Here is a 16,202-nt window from a genome sequence, read left to right on the forward strand (position 1 = left end):
TATAGTATATCCTCTTTTGTCTGGTTTATCAATGATTTTTGAAATATTTTTCCTCATGCAAGAGAAAGTGTAACTTTAAAATCAGTTTTTAAAAACAGAAAAAAGACTTGCAGGGATATAGTGCATTTCCTTTTGAACTGTGCTCTTTGAAATTCCCTGCTCCTCTTTATTTACTTATGTCTTAATTTTATCTGAACGAACACTCTTTACTGCGAAGCTAGAATAAGTGTTTCAGACACATTTGTCTTGTTATTCCTATTTATACACATAAGCAACCACCTCTGACCTGATGCAATGATTACATACAGTACAGAAGAGGATTAGGGCCACTGGGAAAAAAATAAAAATGATGGTCCAATAATTATATTTATAATAATAATAATAATTATTATTATTATTATTATTATTATTATTATTATTATTATTATTATTATTACTATAATTATTACTATGAGAAAAAAGTCAGAATTCTGAGAAAGAAGTCAGACTTCTGACTAATCCTCTTACGTACATACTGAGTCCCAGTGGGCCCCATGAAAAAATATCCAACACTTCAATGCTGCAAACCATTTTAGTTCAGGGGCCGCATACTGCCAAATTCGATCTCAAGTTGGTCAGACCAATAAAATACTATCATAATAACCTACAAATAATGACAAGTCCAAATTTTTCTCTTTGTTTTAGTGTAAAAAATAAATTATATGAAAATGTTTCTATTTAAAAACTATCCTTTCATAAAAAATATGAATAACCTGAACAAATATGAACAATCTGTAATGCCGGTTTAATAAACATTTGGTGTTTTTGTAGATCCACTGTGACCTTTAAATTTTAAGCTGAGGCACAATATTGTTAAAATTGCACTACTTTTCTTAATAAATTTCAAGTTGTTCTTGGATGTTTATGTTAATCACATTTTTGAGGCAAACTTTGTAGATATATCCTCCTGATACCCAGCAATTCATTTTTGTCCTCTTGACAGTTTTATTTAAAGAATGTTGTCCATAAAGCCAAATGCCCTGTGCGCATTATTTGGAGTTTCTCCCCCTTACCTCTCTAAGTTCAAAGGGGATGTACTTGCTTTTGCTACTCTATTAGCTTGAAGATTAATTCTAATACACTGGAAATCAACAACACCTCCCCATCATACCCACTGGATTAGAGATACTCTTTATTTTCTTAAACTGGAAAAAATCAGACTCTCTTGGGAAACTATGGGACTCATTTCTTCGATTAGTCAAGAAGACAGAGCTTTCACTCACCCCTGACTGACACAAAGGTTGTCTTTGTTTATGCTACTCCTGGTGTGAGGAGAATTATCTACCACTGTTCAGACTTGCGATGTGCTGACTGTAGTTTATTAATACCTGACTGGTGTGATGGTGTTTCTATTATTATTATTTTGTTTCTTTGTTTTTGGTTTTTGTTATTGATTCTGTCCTAGTCCTACCTTTGTTTGTTTACTCATTCATTTATTTTATTTTTATTTATTTATTTTACTGGGGTTCTAGTATTATAAGAGTTGTTTGGGTATACATTAATACTTCAGTAATCACTCTCTTGATCTTTGGTTTTTCTTAAGAAAAATGTATAATGATCTCTTTTTAATTTTTCTGATATGAAGTTTCCAATCAAGACAACTGTTTAATGTAAGAAAGCTCAAATTTTCACTTCCCTGGGTCTCAGGAGGATAAACATTTTCATAATTTCCTTTTTTTTTTTTCACTTTCTGGCCCACTTACCCCTGAACTGAAATGACTTTGACACCCCCTTTCATAATACTTCATAGATAGTGTTTTTTCCGACTGCATCTGAATGTGTCTCAGCACATGTAACATGGTTTTGGCCCCGCCCCTTTATAGTAGGGCGGGGAGACGGCGATGTTTGGTTTTTGTTGATGTCAAGAAGTTACACAAGCGAGATCTGACAACAGAGGAGTTTCACAACGATAAAGGCAGGCTGACTCCTACAAAAGCCTCTCACCTCCACCTGCGGACACGCATCTTTGTCTGTGGATTTATCACAGTGGAATATCCACTCAGCCCGTGTCTGTGGGAGCTTTCTCCACCTGGACAGAAGCCTTCAAAGAAACACGCGGTTTTTTGTTTTTTTTTCCTCCTTGGTTGTAGAAAAGCCTGTGTATGACCTGGTTTTACTGAGAAGCAGATATGGTTTTTAGTCTGGTATGTTAACGCGGTCGTCAAAAATAAGTCGCCCACTTTCGGTTTGATTCGTTGGTTATCGTCGCGCGCACAGCTCCCACTGAAGACAGTCCACACACAGCAGACAGAACACCTCAGCCATGGAGTTCAGCTCAGTGATTTTAACAACAGGGGGATCCGTGGGGTTTTTCAGACTGGTCAACCTGGGGGTCAGTAAACTCCCCATGCCTGAGTCTGCCTGTAGAAATGAATGGAAATGGAGAAATATCTCCACATCCGTCGTGCACAGCCTCATCACTGCTGTCTGGGCTGTGCTCTGGTGAGTCCAAACAACCCAAACACCTCACATCAGCTGTGCTTTATCTGTAGTGTTTGTTAACCCTCCGGTATCCAGGTGCGCCTTTTAGGCACACTTTGCACTTTGTGTTAAAAAACTTCATATTATATTTCACAATTTAAACAAGGTTAGAAATCAAAAGTTGTTCATATTTGCATGATCTTTAAAATTCTGGCCACCAACTAAAATTTGCACAATGTAAACAAAAGAAAATTACCAGACTAGCATCTGTCTGCTAAGTGTGCCTAAAAGTGTGCGAAAAAGGCACACTTGGTGCTTAGTAAGGGCCTCGCTGGACAGGATACCGGAGGGTTAAATCATGTTCTGCTGTGCTTTGGTGAGTCAAAACAACCCAAAACACCTCAAATCAACTGTTTTATCTGTAGTTTTTGTTAACCCTCCAGTATCCCATCCAGCAAGGTCCTTACTAAGCACCAAGTGTGCCTTTTTGGCACACTTGTGGAATATTGTCAAAATTTTTTTCATTCAGTTTGTTTTTAATTCTTTTACACTTTTTTTCTATTTCATCAACTTGAGCCGTAAATAAAATACCAAATACTCAATAATTGTCACTAGGGCTGAACGATATGGACAAAATTTCATCTCAATATTTATGCCAGATATCTCGATATCGATACGATATGACTACAGGTTCGGTGAAAACCAAGCATTTTTCAGAAAAATACAAACATCATAATACAAAAGAATGTGGAAAGTGCAGTTTTATTTAGAAGAACTCACTGCCAGTCATCAACATTAACATAAAGTACGAATAAATGAAATTTGTTGTGACTTCCAGAGCTGTACATGCAGGGCGAGCACAGGGGAAATCTATATCGTTTATATCGTTGCTTTTTCGATATTAATATCGTGAATGTTCATATCTAGATATTGACACGATAACGATATATCTTTCAGCCCTAATTGTCACATTTTTTAACCCTTTAAATGCCGTGTTTGTCATGTAAACAAACCATTTTTTTGGATGCAAAAAACACACAAAAAATTTTTTTTTCAGTATACTACATAAAAAGTCAGTTACATAGCATTTGATTTTTGCAGCCTGGCATATGTCAATGATTAACAGCAACACTGGTTAATTTGCATTATTTTTGGTGCTAGGTCAAATGCTCAAAAATACTAGCATCTGTCACCAAGTGTGCGTAAAATGCACACCTATAAATCAAACTATTAAATATTATATATTGATTTATTTTTCTGCTCTAATTTGATTTGATTTTTGTAAATCCAGGTCAGCCCTAATCATACATATCAAATGGAAGAAATAGTGCATTTTAGGCACACTTGGGAGACAGATGCTAGTCTGGTAATTTTCTTTTGTTTACATTGTGCAAATTTTAGTTGGTGGCCAGAATTTTAAAGATAGTGCAAAAATGAACAACTTTTGAATTCTAACTTTATTGAAATTGTGAAAAATAATATGAAGTTTTTTAACACAAAGTGCAAAGTGTGCCTAAAAGGCACACCTGGATACCAGAGGGTTAAATCATGTTCTGCTGTTATAAGTAGCATATGCATGGTTTATTTACTTCATTTGTGCACTTGTTTGTTAACTGTTTCTTGCAGGATTTATCTTATTTTGGAATAGATTAAGTAGCATGCATCATAAGTTTATTTTATTCTTTGTTTTTACCATTGTTGGTATGTAATTATTAACATGTAAGTTGACGGTTAACTGTTATCTGTGGTAACACCACCAGGAATGTACTTTGTTTCAATTTTTTTTTTACACACATTTTGGTTATGCAATGTAAATACTGTCATATGAGTTTATTCTAATTTGGTATAGGCCTATTTTGTTCTGTTTTGTTTGTTGTTCTGGCTTGAAGTCAAAGGACAGGAATGAGTATTTAAAATGTTATTATGTTCAGTTATTTGATGATGAGAATGGGGGTGGGATTAAATACGTTTTTCTTCTTTCCACTCCTTTTCGAGTATAGATGAATGATTTTTTTTTTTTTTTTTTTAATTTTGAATTTGCATGCATTTTATAAATGCTCGAAATAAACAAACAAATGAATGAATGGATGAATGAATTTTATAGGCTACTGCTGATTTATAATGAGTGATGCACATGTAAAGTTGACTGGAGTGAGTAGAGTTAACTCTGAACTTCTTCCATTTATCTTTTCAGCTTCTTCCTTCACCCACAGATGGCGGAAGATTTGATAGAAACCCACTCAGTGTTTTCACATGCTCTGGTTTCGTTTTCAATCGGTGAGTGGTCATACAGCATCCAGTACTGAATAGAGCTAGACCTATATGGAGCTGTTATCAGTAGGGAAAGATAGTTGGTTTTATAAAAGGCATTTATCATTTGCAAGCTGAGACATATTGAAATACCTGTCTGTAAAGTGTGTTGTGTTTGCATTAACTGAAGCCAGTTGTTGTAGGGCTGTGACTCTTATTTGCAGTGTTAAGTTGTTCTTTATGGTCAAAAGTTTGCTCAGAAATCTAAAGGTAGAACATGAAACAGGATTATTTTGATTACAACGTTCATGAATATGTAAAATTAGAATGATTAACCCATGAAGGCCCAGCGCCACTTTTATGTCAGTTCCCAAATGAATTTTTTGCTATATCTAACCTTTCTTAAGTGATTTATCACCATTTATTGTAATACTATCTTCTGTATGTTGCATTTTATCAGTATAAACCAGGCATTTTCCTGTATTTTATTTCATGTAGATGTTCACAAAAGCTCAGCTTAAAGTTGAGGGTTATTGTATCAAAAACAGAGAAAACTGAAGAAAAAGTGTCTTTTTCTGTCCAGTCTCTCATTAACTGAACATTAACCCAGTGTCTCCATCCACTATCATTGATCCAACTCCATGGGTTTTATTGGTGAATCAATGATGTAGAAGATGACGATGTTTCCACAGTAACTACAGAGCCTCTGAACGTCCAAATGGGTCATATCTGATGACCATGAAAAGATGACAAACTGTGTTTTACACCAATTACTGACACGTAGTGATAGGATTAGTGGATCAACAGGTATTAAACAGTTCCATCAGTAGATAGTTCTGGTCTGTGATGGATGTTTGGGCCTTTAAGGGTTAAAAATGGAAAAACTGAGTGAAACAGAACAAAACATTTAAATATTTTGCATTTTGACAGTAATGTCAAAAAGACAATCATAACACTAGTCATTACAGGGTATATTTATATTCTAATAGTCATAACTGCTGATCTCCAAGGAAAATCATTTCCGTATATCAAAAAAATCACTTTACTACTACATCTGGGTTACAACCTTCCATCCATTTAGACTGACTTGTCCACTTACTCTATAGATGATATTTGTGTTACTAACTCACTTGTTTTTACAGTCTGTTTTCCATTTACTGAATTAAAAGCTTGTGTTTTTCATTTCACTTCTCAAATCTATCGGTGTATTTCACCACATGCCTAAAATAGCAGCTCACTCTGTTTTTAATTTTCTCATTAATCATTAAAAGTATTCTAGCGCAACTAGTGGCACGTGAGCTCTGTTAATCCTGCAAATTTATTGGATCTGCGCCGGGAAACAAGGGATTCCCAGGATGTTTGACATTCTTTCAAGAACCCCGGCCCTGGAAGCTGGCAAAACGAGTGGCTGTGTCAGTATGTGATGATCAATGGAGGGCATTGTGATCGGTCCCTGGCACCGGGCGTAACCCTGTACAGTCATGTGACATCACCATAGCAGCAAGTGAGCAAGAAGTTGATTTATTTGGCTCTATCGCATCAAATGCCAGAGGTAGCAGAGAGGGGAGTCATCTATGGTGAATGCATCTCCTGAACCTCCCAGAAATTCACTGTGAGAGTTCAGAGAGAAGTTTTTTAAACCAGATATATATATTCAGTCCTGGTTGAGTCCCAGTGACACGCCATAAATGACTGTCCCCTTGTTGAATGAAGGTCTTGTCTTGTAACTGGACGGAACTGTGGGTCTCATTCTCTGTGTGAGGAAGTAGACTGTTCCTGTTGACAAAAATAATCTTTTTAAAGGATTATTTAATCACAGCCTGTAATGAAAACACTTTCTACCGCCCTTTAGCTTTTCATCGAAACATGTAAGCATAAATCATACGACCAAATTACAGCCATCGTTATTGCAGAGAAGAGACATTATGTCTTTGTTCATTGCAGCACAAGTTGAGTTTAGACACTGTGAAAACAAAAAGCCACAGCAGTAAGATGTTTACATGCAACAGGAGGTCTGTCAGTTTCAGACAGAGCCTGGTGTCTTAATCAGGTTTCTCATTCTTAGAATATTATCTTAAGTCGGTTATTCCATCAGGGTTGTGCGGTTGGTATGTGTTCGCTTGAAACCAGGTTGTTTTAAAAGGAATTCCCCCTTCACATACAAATGATCACACATCCCTCTGATGTATTATAAAAATTCTGATTAGTAAGTAAAGATCTACTATTTTAGATCATTTTATTTATAATGTCTTGGTAATAGAGATCATAACATTTTCAGTTTTCCTTGTTTTCAGCGTAGGCGTCAGTGGTTCACATTGGCACAGTTCAGAACGTAAAGAGACGAACTCTGATGCAACATGAGTTTTCTCTCTGACGGTCCTTCCTTCCTTCCTCCTCTCACACTTTAGATACAGGTTTGTCATAATGTATACGTATGAGTCATATAGCTACTCTTAAAACAAACAGGGCTGTCAAGTGTAAATCCTCGGTTCCTACTCCTCATTATGATCAGAGATACCCGCTAATTTTTTGATGGAATAAATGAGGTATACCAGGGGTCTCACATGGAACTGTTTTTACTTTCATCCTGCACTAAAAACCTCTCTGGTCATATGCAACATATCTTTTTAATCTGAGTTATTTAAATATTTTTTACACTGTATAGACTGAAGTATTTGGACACACACTGAATTCACATCTTTAATGACTGAAAGGACCTGGCTGCAAATCAATACATATAGTTTATATTGCAATAAATATCATTCTAAGCCTTTTTATTTCTTCTTTAGGGTTAATTTTATTTATGTTGTCATCTAAACCATCTACAAAAGGCTTCAGAGTTTGTTTTTACTTCATTCTACTCAATAGAATTTTTTTATACCTATAGTCGTGGAAAAATTATTAGACCGCCCTTGTTTTCTTCAATTGTTTGTCCATTTTAATGCCTGGTACAACTAAAGGTACATTTGTTTGGACAAATATAATGTTAACAACAAAAATAGCTCATAAGAGTTTAATTTCAGAGCTGATATCTTGGCATTTTCCATGTTTTCTTGATAATAACCAAAATCTCTTAAGTTCTTACATCAATAGCTATGGCATTGTACTGACAAAAACAGTGCTTTTAGGCATTCCATGTTTTCTTTTCTTTCTGTTTTAGTCACATGATACACACAGGAGTTAGGACTTGATTGCATAACCATTGTTTTTGATGACTTTTGATGGTCTAATTATTTTTTCCGTGACTGAATAATTGTTGTGTTGTCAAGAATTCTGAAATATTTGTCATATTTTGACTATAAATAGGGATTTTAAACCATATATTATATGTCATGTTATTACTTGGCACCGTTTGCCATTTAACTGGTTTCTTTGGTGAAGGTGACAGATTCCTGTTTTTTTTTTGTTTCTTTTTTTTGTTTTTTGTTTTTTTTTTTTGGGGGGGGGGGGTTGCCAGCCAGCAGCCATGTGTCCGTTGCCTGTTTCTAGGCAGAACTTCACCCTTGTGAAAAGTACAATTGGCCACAGGTTTATATCAACTGATGCATTACCTGTTGAAACTAACCTGTTCAAACAAGCACTTTTGTGGTGGCGATGTTGTAATAATTTGCCCTGCAACTGTTAAGACACATATTTAGTTAAAAGTAGAAATGTCAAGACTGAGGTAGATGGGTCCTGGTGTCAAATTCCTAATACAATGTGCTTAATTCCAGCCTCAGCAAAGCCCCAAGTTCCCCCTGTACCCCTTCATCTCCATCTTCAACACTTCATTATTTTACCAGCGTTCTGAAAAGCCGTCACCATGGATACAGCTGGTGGAGGGGAAAGGGTGGGGGTGGTGGATATGAATAGCCCCTCTCCAAGACACATCTTGGTTGCCGCTGCAGTCGTCATGGAAGCAGGGTCCCCCACCCCCCCCAGCCCCCCGACACACTTGATATTCTTAAGACAGCTCTTGTTGAGAGCAGACGTTGTGTTTTGGTTGATTAATGAATTGCCTAAAATAAAGAGGTCACTAATGGAGGTTAAATTCTGTCATTCTCTACAGGTTACTTCATCTACGACTTCTTTGACATGGTGCTAAGCCAGAAGCTGAGCCAGTCCTGGGAGCTTCTTTTTCATCACATTGTGGTAGGTCTTGTGGAAGAAAATCCTCATCATAAAGTCAATAAATTTTCTGTTATGGAGCGTTGATTAAATATGACGGATTAGGTGTATGGTGGGCTTCAAAACAGAGAAAAAAGGTACATTTGTATAGGTGTGAAGCATCCAGGGTGATGAAATTAAGACGTTTGGCTCTCAGTTAATAGAGCAATGCTACGACTCAGAGCCAAAAACAGTGGGTGGACAGGAGACAAAAGGTCTGGAAAGGAAGCAGTAAGGCCACCTAAATGAGGACTGAGATTAAAACAAGTGTCTCAGGGGTCAAGATGAAGACGACAGCAGAGGAATCAAGTCCAGACAAAACTAGAGTAGACATACAGCATGGGCATTACAACCACCAAACACCAAATATGATAGATGGATAAGAATGAGTGGTTGAAACACAAAAACGCACATGAGACCAAGACCTTGAAAAAGTGGCCGGACTAGTTTCCAGTAGTACAACACAACTCTGTAGCATATCAGAAGACCAAAGAGAGATTCTTCTTCAGTCTATATGGTCGTTAGCCCCCGGGCAGGAGTGGATGAGGGCAGTCTCCTGTGAATGATGAGTCTCAATCAGCCTATATCTGAAAATGAGCTGGTTTCACAGAATCCCACTCATGCGCCAGAGGCTGCACTTTTCTGATTAGAGAACGTTTAACAGTATATTTCATCACATAGAGATGACCCAAATGGTTGAGTATCCCTGTGTTCTTTTACTATAATAGTCTGCAGAAGTTTGTCCTTAATTTGGCTCACAAGAAGTAGTCTGCTGTAATTATCTTGCCAGGATATTAGAACACTTTGCATATTTAAGAGGTTTAATCTGTTTTTTTTTTTTTTTTAATTGGTCATTAAAATACCCATAAAATGAATGAACTAGCTACAAAGTCATCATTATGGTCTATAAACCATAGAATAGAGACATCATAAGGAGATTTAGGTCATTTTCCTCACAAAAAAAACAAGTTAAAACAAGCCTGTTTCACTGTCAGTATCATGCAATCATGTTTGTTCTCAGAAGAAGCCAAGTGACGTATATTCATTGTCAGGTGTGATTGTGGTTAAAATTATAGTGAGTCTTAGGACACTGTGATTCTTTAGAATGTACCTGGCTGATGCTGCTCATTATGTAATTATTTAAGTTAAAAATGGATGAAAACACTAGGACTTACTTCATCTGATATTTGTTGTGTTCAGAGCAACCATCTGCATCTTTCATGAACATTACAGAATGAAATCATGTTTTGGCGGGCAGGCCTTCTAATAATTTTGGCCGCCACTTTACTGTATATGTTAAGCTGGTGCTTGATATGGCAATATGTTACAGTGGTATATTTTCTGTCTTGCGCAGTTTTCACGTGCAAATCGTGTGCCACCCAAGACCATTGTGATTCATTTAAAGTAATGTAAACTAGCCAAACAAGCCAGTTTTTCACTTGATCCAGAGTAATTATGGGTTCATTCAGACCTTTCTCCAGCTCTTAAATGAAGGGTGGAGATCAATCTTGATTTATGACGTTCGTACATTGCAGTACATAGTGTGCCAAATGTAAAATGTCAGAAAACACCAGGATATCTTGCCGCATCCAGGCGCATTTTCCATTATGTAAGCCAGCTTGCTTTTCCTGCAGTTTCGTCCTTATACTCATCTACACAGTGGAAGATACATTGTGTTGACTGAGTGGCTCCAAGTGTAAAAACATGAGTGCATTCTACATTGCATGCTTCTTGTTTTAACCTCAAAATCTATAGGATGAATATACAAATAAGAAACCTGACTTAACAGACAGATTTAGAATGATTTAAAACAGTAGATTGATATATTGAGCCATTTTCTCATGAAATGTTTTTATAAATTGGTGTGAAATGTCAATATTATCTCTTCTGGCGTTATATTTCACAACATTTTGGCAATTTATGACACTTTTTCCTGTTTGGTATGTATAGTTTACACCTGCTACACTTGTGTGAATCCAACACACGTTAGTCACCGCACCAGTCATGAGTGAAGGTCTGAATCACCAACGCACCTGTCAGAAGCAAAGACATGGGAAAGACAAAATACCCGTCTTTCTTGTCAAGTGACAAAGAACAAGGGAGGGAGGAACAAAGACACAATAATTCCAGTGTGACGGCCCCCCTCCCGCCACCCATTCAACCCTCTTTTATTTCTTCAGAAATCTGAACTCCACCCGATTCCCTCCGTTTCTTGCCATCCACTTAAACACACAACAGAGGCCAATTTTCCCATCAGAGCATCGTCCACATGACATCGTGACCCACAACAGGCTGTCATGATGGGAGATGTTTTTTGAGGGAATAATAGGTCAGATCATTTAACCCTTTCCTCTATCTAGCTCTTAAGACATTGTAGAAAATAAGGAAATTGCAGAAGGATGTAAAATGACAACCTGGTTGAATATTTTCCCTGTGCCTCTGGCTGTGTGACCTACATCTAAGTCCATGCTGTGGGTGTTCACACTGGCAGACCCACGTCTCCTTATTGTAGAACATTACACACAAGCGATGTTTGTTCAAAATTTTATTGGTTCTTCTGTTGCCAGCAGGACTGGAGTGGATTTATACTTTACAGCCCATGTTCAAAGTAAATAGAAATACACCACACTGCATGGTGATTTAATGCGATCACAAATTCATTAAAGAAAACAAGGCATAAAGTATCTGTCTGACCTTTTTTCATGTAGATAAGGGATGTAGAGATTTGAAGGCTTGTGAATCACCCTGAATAATGACCAGTTGACTACACATTATCCTACTTATTATATGGCTACTTAATAAAGAAATCAAGGATTAAGTACTTGTTTCAATACTAGATATATTAAATGTGATTTTATGGATTAGAACATGCTTTCTAGAGGCTATGATCTGCACTGTGTAGCCATGTAAACAGTGCAAAACAGAAATAAATGCCTGAAGAATGTCGTCATTGATCAGAATCAAGATTTCAACACAGCTGTGTAATGTTAGCTTCAACTGTCACACAGACACAACCGTATCTAGATAAGAATCATGTTAAGTGTAACATTATGGTGATATTTGACCATATTGCCATAAATTAAGGAATAAATGCCATAAACAAAGGAAACTGTGAATTTTTGCCAGGACTGTATTGGTTCAGAGTCAAGATAATTGTGAATATTACACTTAAATAAGTATGCTGATAATGTTGATATTGAGATAGATAATATTTGTGTGTCTTCATAATGCTTTTTCTTAATAATTATTACATATTGGAACGCTATTATCAATATTACTTTTGATGTATTGTGACAGTTGACAGCTTAGAAATAAAGGAAATGAGTAGACTGTGACATGTCTGGATGGACCATATGGTATGGTAACATGATATGCACTTTAACTATTATGCTACCAGCTCGCCTGAGGCTCAACCAATGGTTAATGGGTACAACCATTACTTCAGGCGTGGAAATGCTCTTTCCCATTTGTTGTGAGAACCAGTTCCAGCGCTGCCTGTTTTGGATGGCAGGAGCCTAACAGACTTCGAGAGAGGATTGTCACATCACCCTCTTTATTTTTTCCTCAAAGTCTTATGTTTTTTTTACTCCTTCACTTCCTGGAAGCCCATTGAATAGGCCCTTTGGTCAGGCCAGCTGGCTTTAGCTTGTCACTGGAGTGTGGGAGGGATGGAGACTTCTCTCTCATTCACATAGCTGTCTGAACTGGTCAGCCAGCAAACTCTCTTTACTCTGTTCATTTTGTCTATTGAACCGACATCAAGACATTCATTCATGCCTTGCTGTGATGTTCACTTCAAGTTTCACATTTATGTTTCTAAACAGCTTCCTCTTTTAACCACTTTTTGATATTTTGTCCCTGTTTGGCCTCTTCAGTGTTTCATTGGCTATTTTCTTTTACTCCTTCAGGTTATGTAATCATTACACATTAGGATACTGTGTTGGGTTTTATAAGACTCATAAAGCACCAAACACTGGCTGCCAACACAAGCCCGCTGGTCATCTGACTTTCGCAGTGGGTCAGTTTTGAAGCAGATAGGTAGGTGTGCGTGTGTGTATTAAGTGGAAAAACTCACATACAGTTATTGTGTTCTATTTGATTACCTTTATTGTTGCTGACATCCATATGCTGACGACTGTAAAATGGAAAACACCAGCCTTCATAATGTGCTCATTGTCGGTCTAAACAAGGGGAAAAATCAATCAAAAATCTGATCATTTATAGCACAGGTGTCAAACATGCGGCCCGGGGGACAAATCCGGCCCGCCAAAGGGTTCAATCCAGTCCCTGGGATGAATTTGTGAAATGCAAAAATTACACTGAAGATATTAGCAAACAAGGATCTTCAAATAATTTTAGGTCATTTCAATCTAAAAATGATCAGACCAGTGAAATACTATCATAATAACCTATGAATTATGAAAATGCAATTTTTTTCTCTTTGTTTTAGTGTAAAAAAAGTTACATTACACAAGAATATTTACGTTTATAGACAAGCCTTTTATAAAAAAAAAAAAGTGAATATCTGAACTCTCATAAGAGAAGTATGTGAAATTTTAATAATATTCTGCCTGTTATTTAATGTTTGGTGTATTTGTAGATCCACTGTGACCTCTAAGTTGTGATTCACATGTATAAATGATAAACTAAGGCATAATATTGTTAACATTGCACTTATTTTTGTTAAGAATTTTCAGGTTGTTCATACTTGTTCATGTTATGTTCGAGTACAGTTCGTGGATTTAAACATTTTCATTACGGAATTTTACTTTTTTCACTCAAAAGTTCTTATCTTATTATTTATATTATTTTACTGGTCCGGCCCCCTTTATATCCTATCAGGCTGTATGTGCCCCCAGAACTAAAATGAGTTTGACACCCCTGATAGTAATGACTTATTGAAGTTGAGGTTTAGATGATATGGATGTTAATTGACATGTGTCTAGTGCAAGGGTTTTTCTGTTGCAGAGTTTTGCTGATCTCTGTTGTTGCAACCCAGAAGAAATGATCAAGTCAAACTCTGCATGGAAACTTTTTTTAGCTTCTTGTTGACTCAAGTGGAGATTACAGCTTCTTATTTCTGTCTGAGAAATTCAGCTTTTCCGTAGTCACTGAGGCCCGATAAGATCCTGTCACCCAGAACCCTGTGTTTCCTTTAGAAAAAAAAAGGAAGTCCTGATAATTCAGTCAGAAATGGCTCTTTCTTTAGGGGAGGTTATATATATCCAGTGTGTATACAGTACCTACCCTAGGCATACATTGATAGGATTTCTCAAAGTACTTAGTATACCATTGTGTTCAAGAAACTGCAAAGTGAACGGAAGTGATTCTTGCTGTTTTGCGAGCTTAGACTAACTGCAGTATGTAAGGATTTGTTGTTGCCTTGTAAAAATCCGTCATTCCCATGTTAATTCTGCTCCAGCCACAGTTGTGCATGACTCCTGGAAATAGTGAGCTGCAAAGAACAAACATGAGCCAGCTGAGAGAGACGCCAAGCACAAGCATGACTATGTTTTTTCATTCCGTGAAGGAAAGCATGTGAGAAACCGTACGCCTTGGATTGTCTATCAGGATGTTCATTGATAAAACATGGAGATAGTCCGTTCTGCTCTTCTGGACTCTTTTTCCCTCTCGCATGGGTTTGACGTTCTGCAGTGTGTCTGCTGTTTCCTTCCACAAATGCCTCTCATCCCTCTCTCATTAGATAGAATTTAATTTTCGTCGTAGAGAGGGGTGAGGCTGATTCTCCTCTAAAGCAGATCAGGGCGCTACAGGTTAATCAGCTATTTAAGGATCCGTGCTGTTTCCAATCACATCTACAGCCTGCCTTACTCACTTCACTTTTAGATTAACATACACACTAATACGGTCTTAATCTGTTCTTAATACTTACTCAAATTAGTGTTGCCGTAAATGAATATCGTTTTTTTTACTTGGAATAATAACATCAGTTCATTTCACTCCACAGTTTCAATTGCAAACATACTGTATATTAGAGGAATGTTGAAAGCCACTGGGGGAATTAATTTATTTTATAACCCCCTTCTGCTGTTTCCAGAATTGTATTAGTCACTAAATTACCCCAAGTGGCCTGACACAAATACCGTGAAATATAAAACCTATGATCATTAGTCTTATTTCTTCATTTTTGGATGACACAAGACTTGTTGCAATACTGGCGTTTTATTCTTTTAATAAAAACCTCATAATTAGGACACCATAAACAGGTCAAGAAGAAATAATCTATTTTGTCATTAACCTATTTGTTTAGCTGTATCAACTTGTTACAGGCTCTAAGTGCATTTTTTCTCTTGATCATGAGTGACTTGTCAGTTAAATGAACCAGAGTGCAGGGTTCTGGCACAATTTCACCTGCTTCCAAGGGTCATGGAGAAGGGAAAAGTCTAAAGAGGTCAAAGTCCTAAAGAGGGTCATGGCCCCGATGAAAACCACAACTGAAACGTGCTGGTCCATATAATACAAGAGGTTCAACCTATTTTTACTCTTAGTCAGTCTGGGAAGTGTTCTGTGTGGGTTGAAAGGCTTAAAATGATCAACAGTTTGAGGAAAACTAGTATATGCAAATCCTATATTACCATACTCAATATAAATACCTAAAATTTGATACTGAGGAAGAAAGTTTAAGAATTTGTGTGCTATTGACAACCTTATTTTGTCAGGAAATTAATTAAAAATTCAATATTTTAAACTGATTACATTTACTAAGTGAGCAAAAGATCATATATTTGACATTATTTATTGTACAAAGCCAGAAGTTAGCATAAATATAGTAACATTGATCATTTCCAAATTTGGTTTCCATTTCTACTATCTCTGTCTTAAACTGGTGGAGTATACAGTACAAAGTACAGATCAGTTGATTGCTTTTTCCAGTTTACAACTAATGTTATCACATCGTCCTTTAAAAATCGACTTTTAGTCGACCTCTGATCCTCTGTCAACAAAATACACACAGTCAGGTTCATTTATGAGGGAAACAATAATATGTACTTTTGTTTTGTATAATAACCAGATTTATTGCCCTCATTTTACCTTAGTGACATTTTTCATCTCGAAAGTTCATCCTGTACCAGTCATAAGAGATAAGAATGGCATTTGTGTCAGTTTACAGGGCATGAAAATAGATATTTGTGGGAGGAGCCTTTAGCTGTCTCACATAGTCAGTAAGGAATGTCACTTATGGAAACATGTTGCCAAGGCTTTGCAGTAATAGAAAAGAGGAACATCCTGTATTTGGTTGGCCACGTCATGACAACATGTTGCTGGAATGCCATGGATCTCCACACCTTCAACTTTGTAAAACCTGATTATCCTGTACATCAGTC

General features: G+C 36.8%; 1 protein-coding gene across 1 annotated transcript in view; it reads left to right on the forward strand.

The window, feature by feature from the left end:
- The first annotated feature begins 1,901 nt into the window (after positions 1-1,901).
- tlcd2 (TLC domain containing 2) overlaps positions 1,902-16,202 on the forward strand; it is a 34,952-nt gene continuing 20,651 nt past the window's right edge. The window contains exons 1-3 of the mRNA XM_030151768.1: positions 1,902-2,481; positions 4,655-4,737; positions 8,759-8,841. Coding sequence (XP_030007628.1) covers positions 2,303-2,481; positions 4,655-4,737; positions 8,759-8,841 — 345 coding nt within the window. The 5' untranslated portion in view covers positions 1,902-2,302. The remainder of the gene's footprint in view (positions 2,482-4,654; positions 4,738-8,758; positions 8,842-16,202) is intronic.

The sequence above is a fragment of the Sphaeramia orbicularis genome, chromosome 13 (genome assembly GCF_902148855.1).
Source record: "Sphaeramia orbicularis chromosome 13, fSphaOr1.1, whole genome shotgun sequence".
Taxonomy (NCBI): Eukaryota; Metazoa; Chordata; class Actinopteri; order Kurtiformes; family Apogonidae; genus Sphaeramia; species Sphaeramia orbicularis.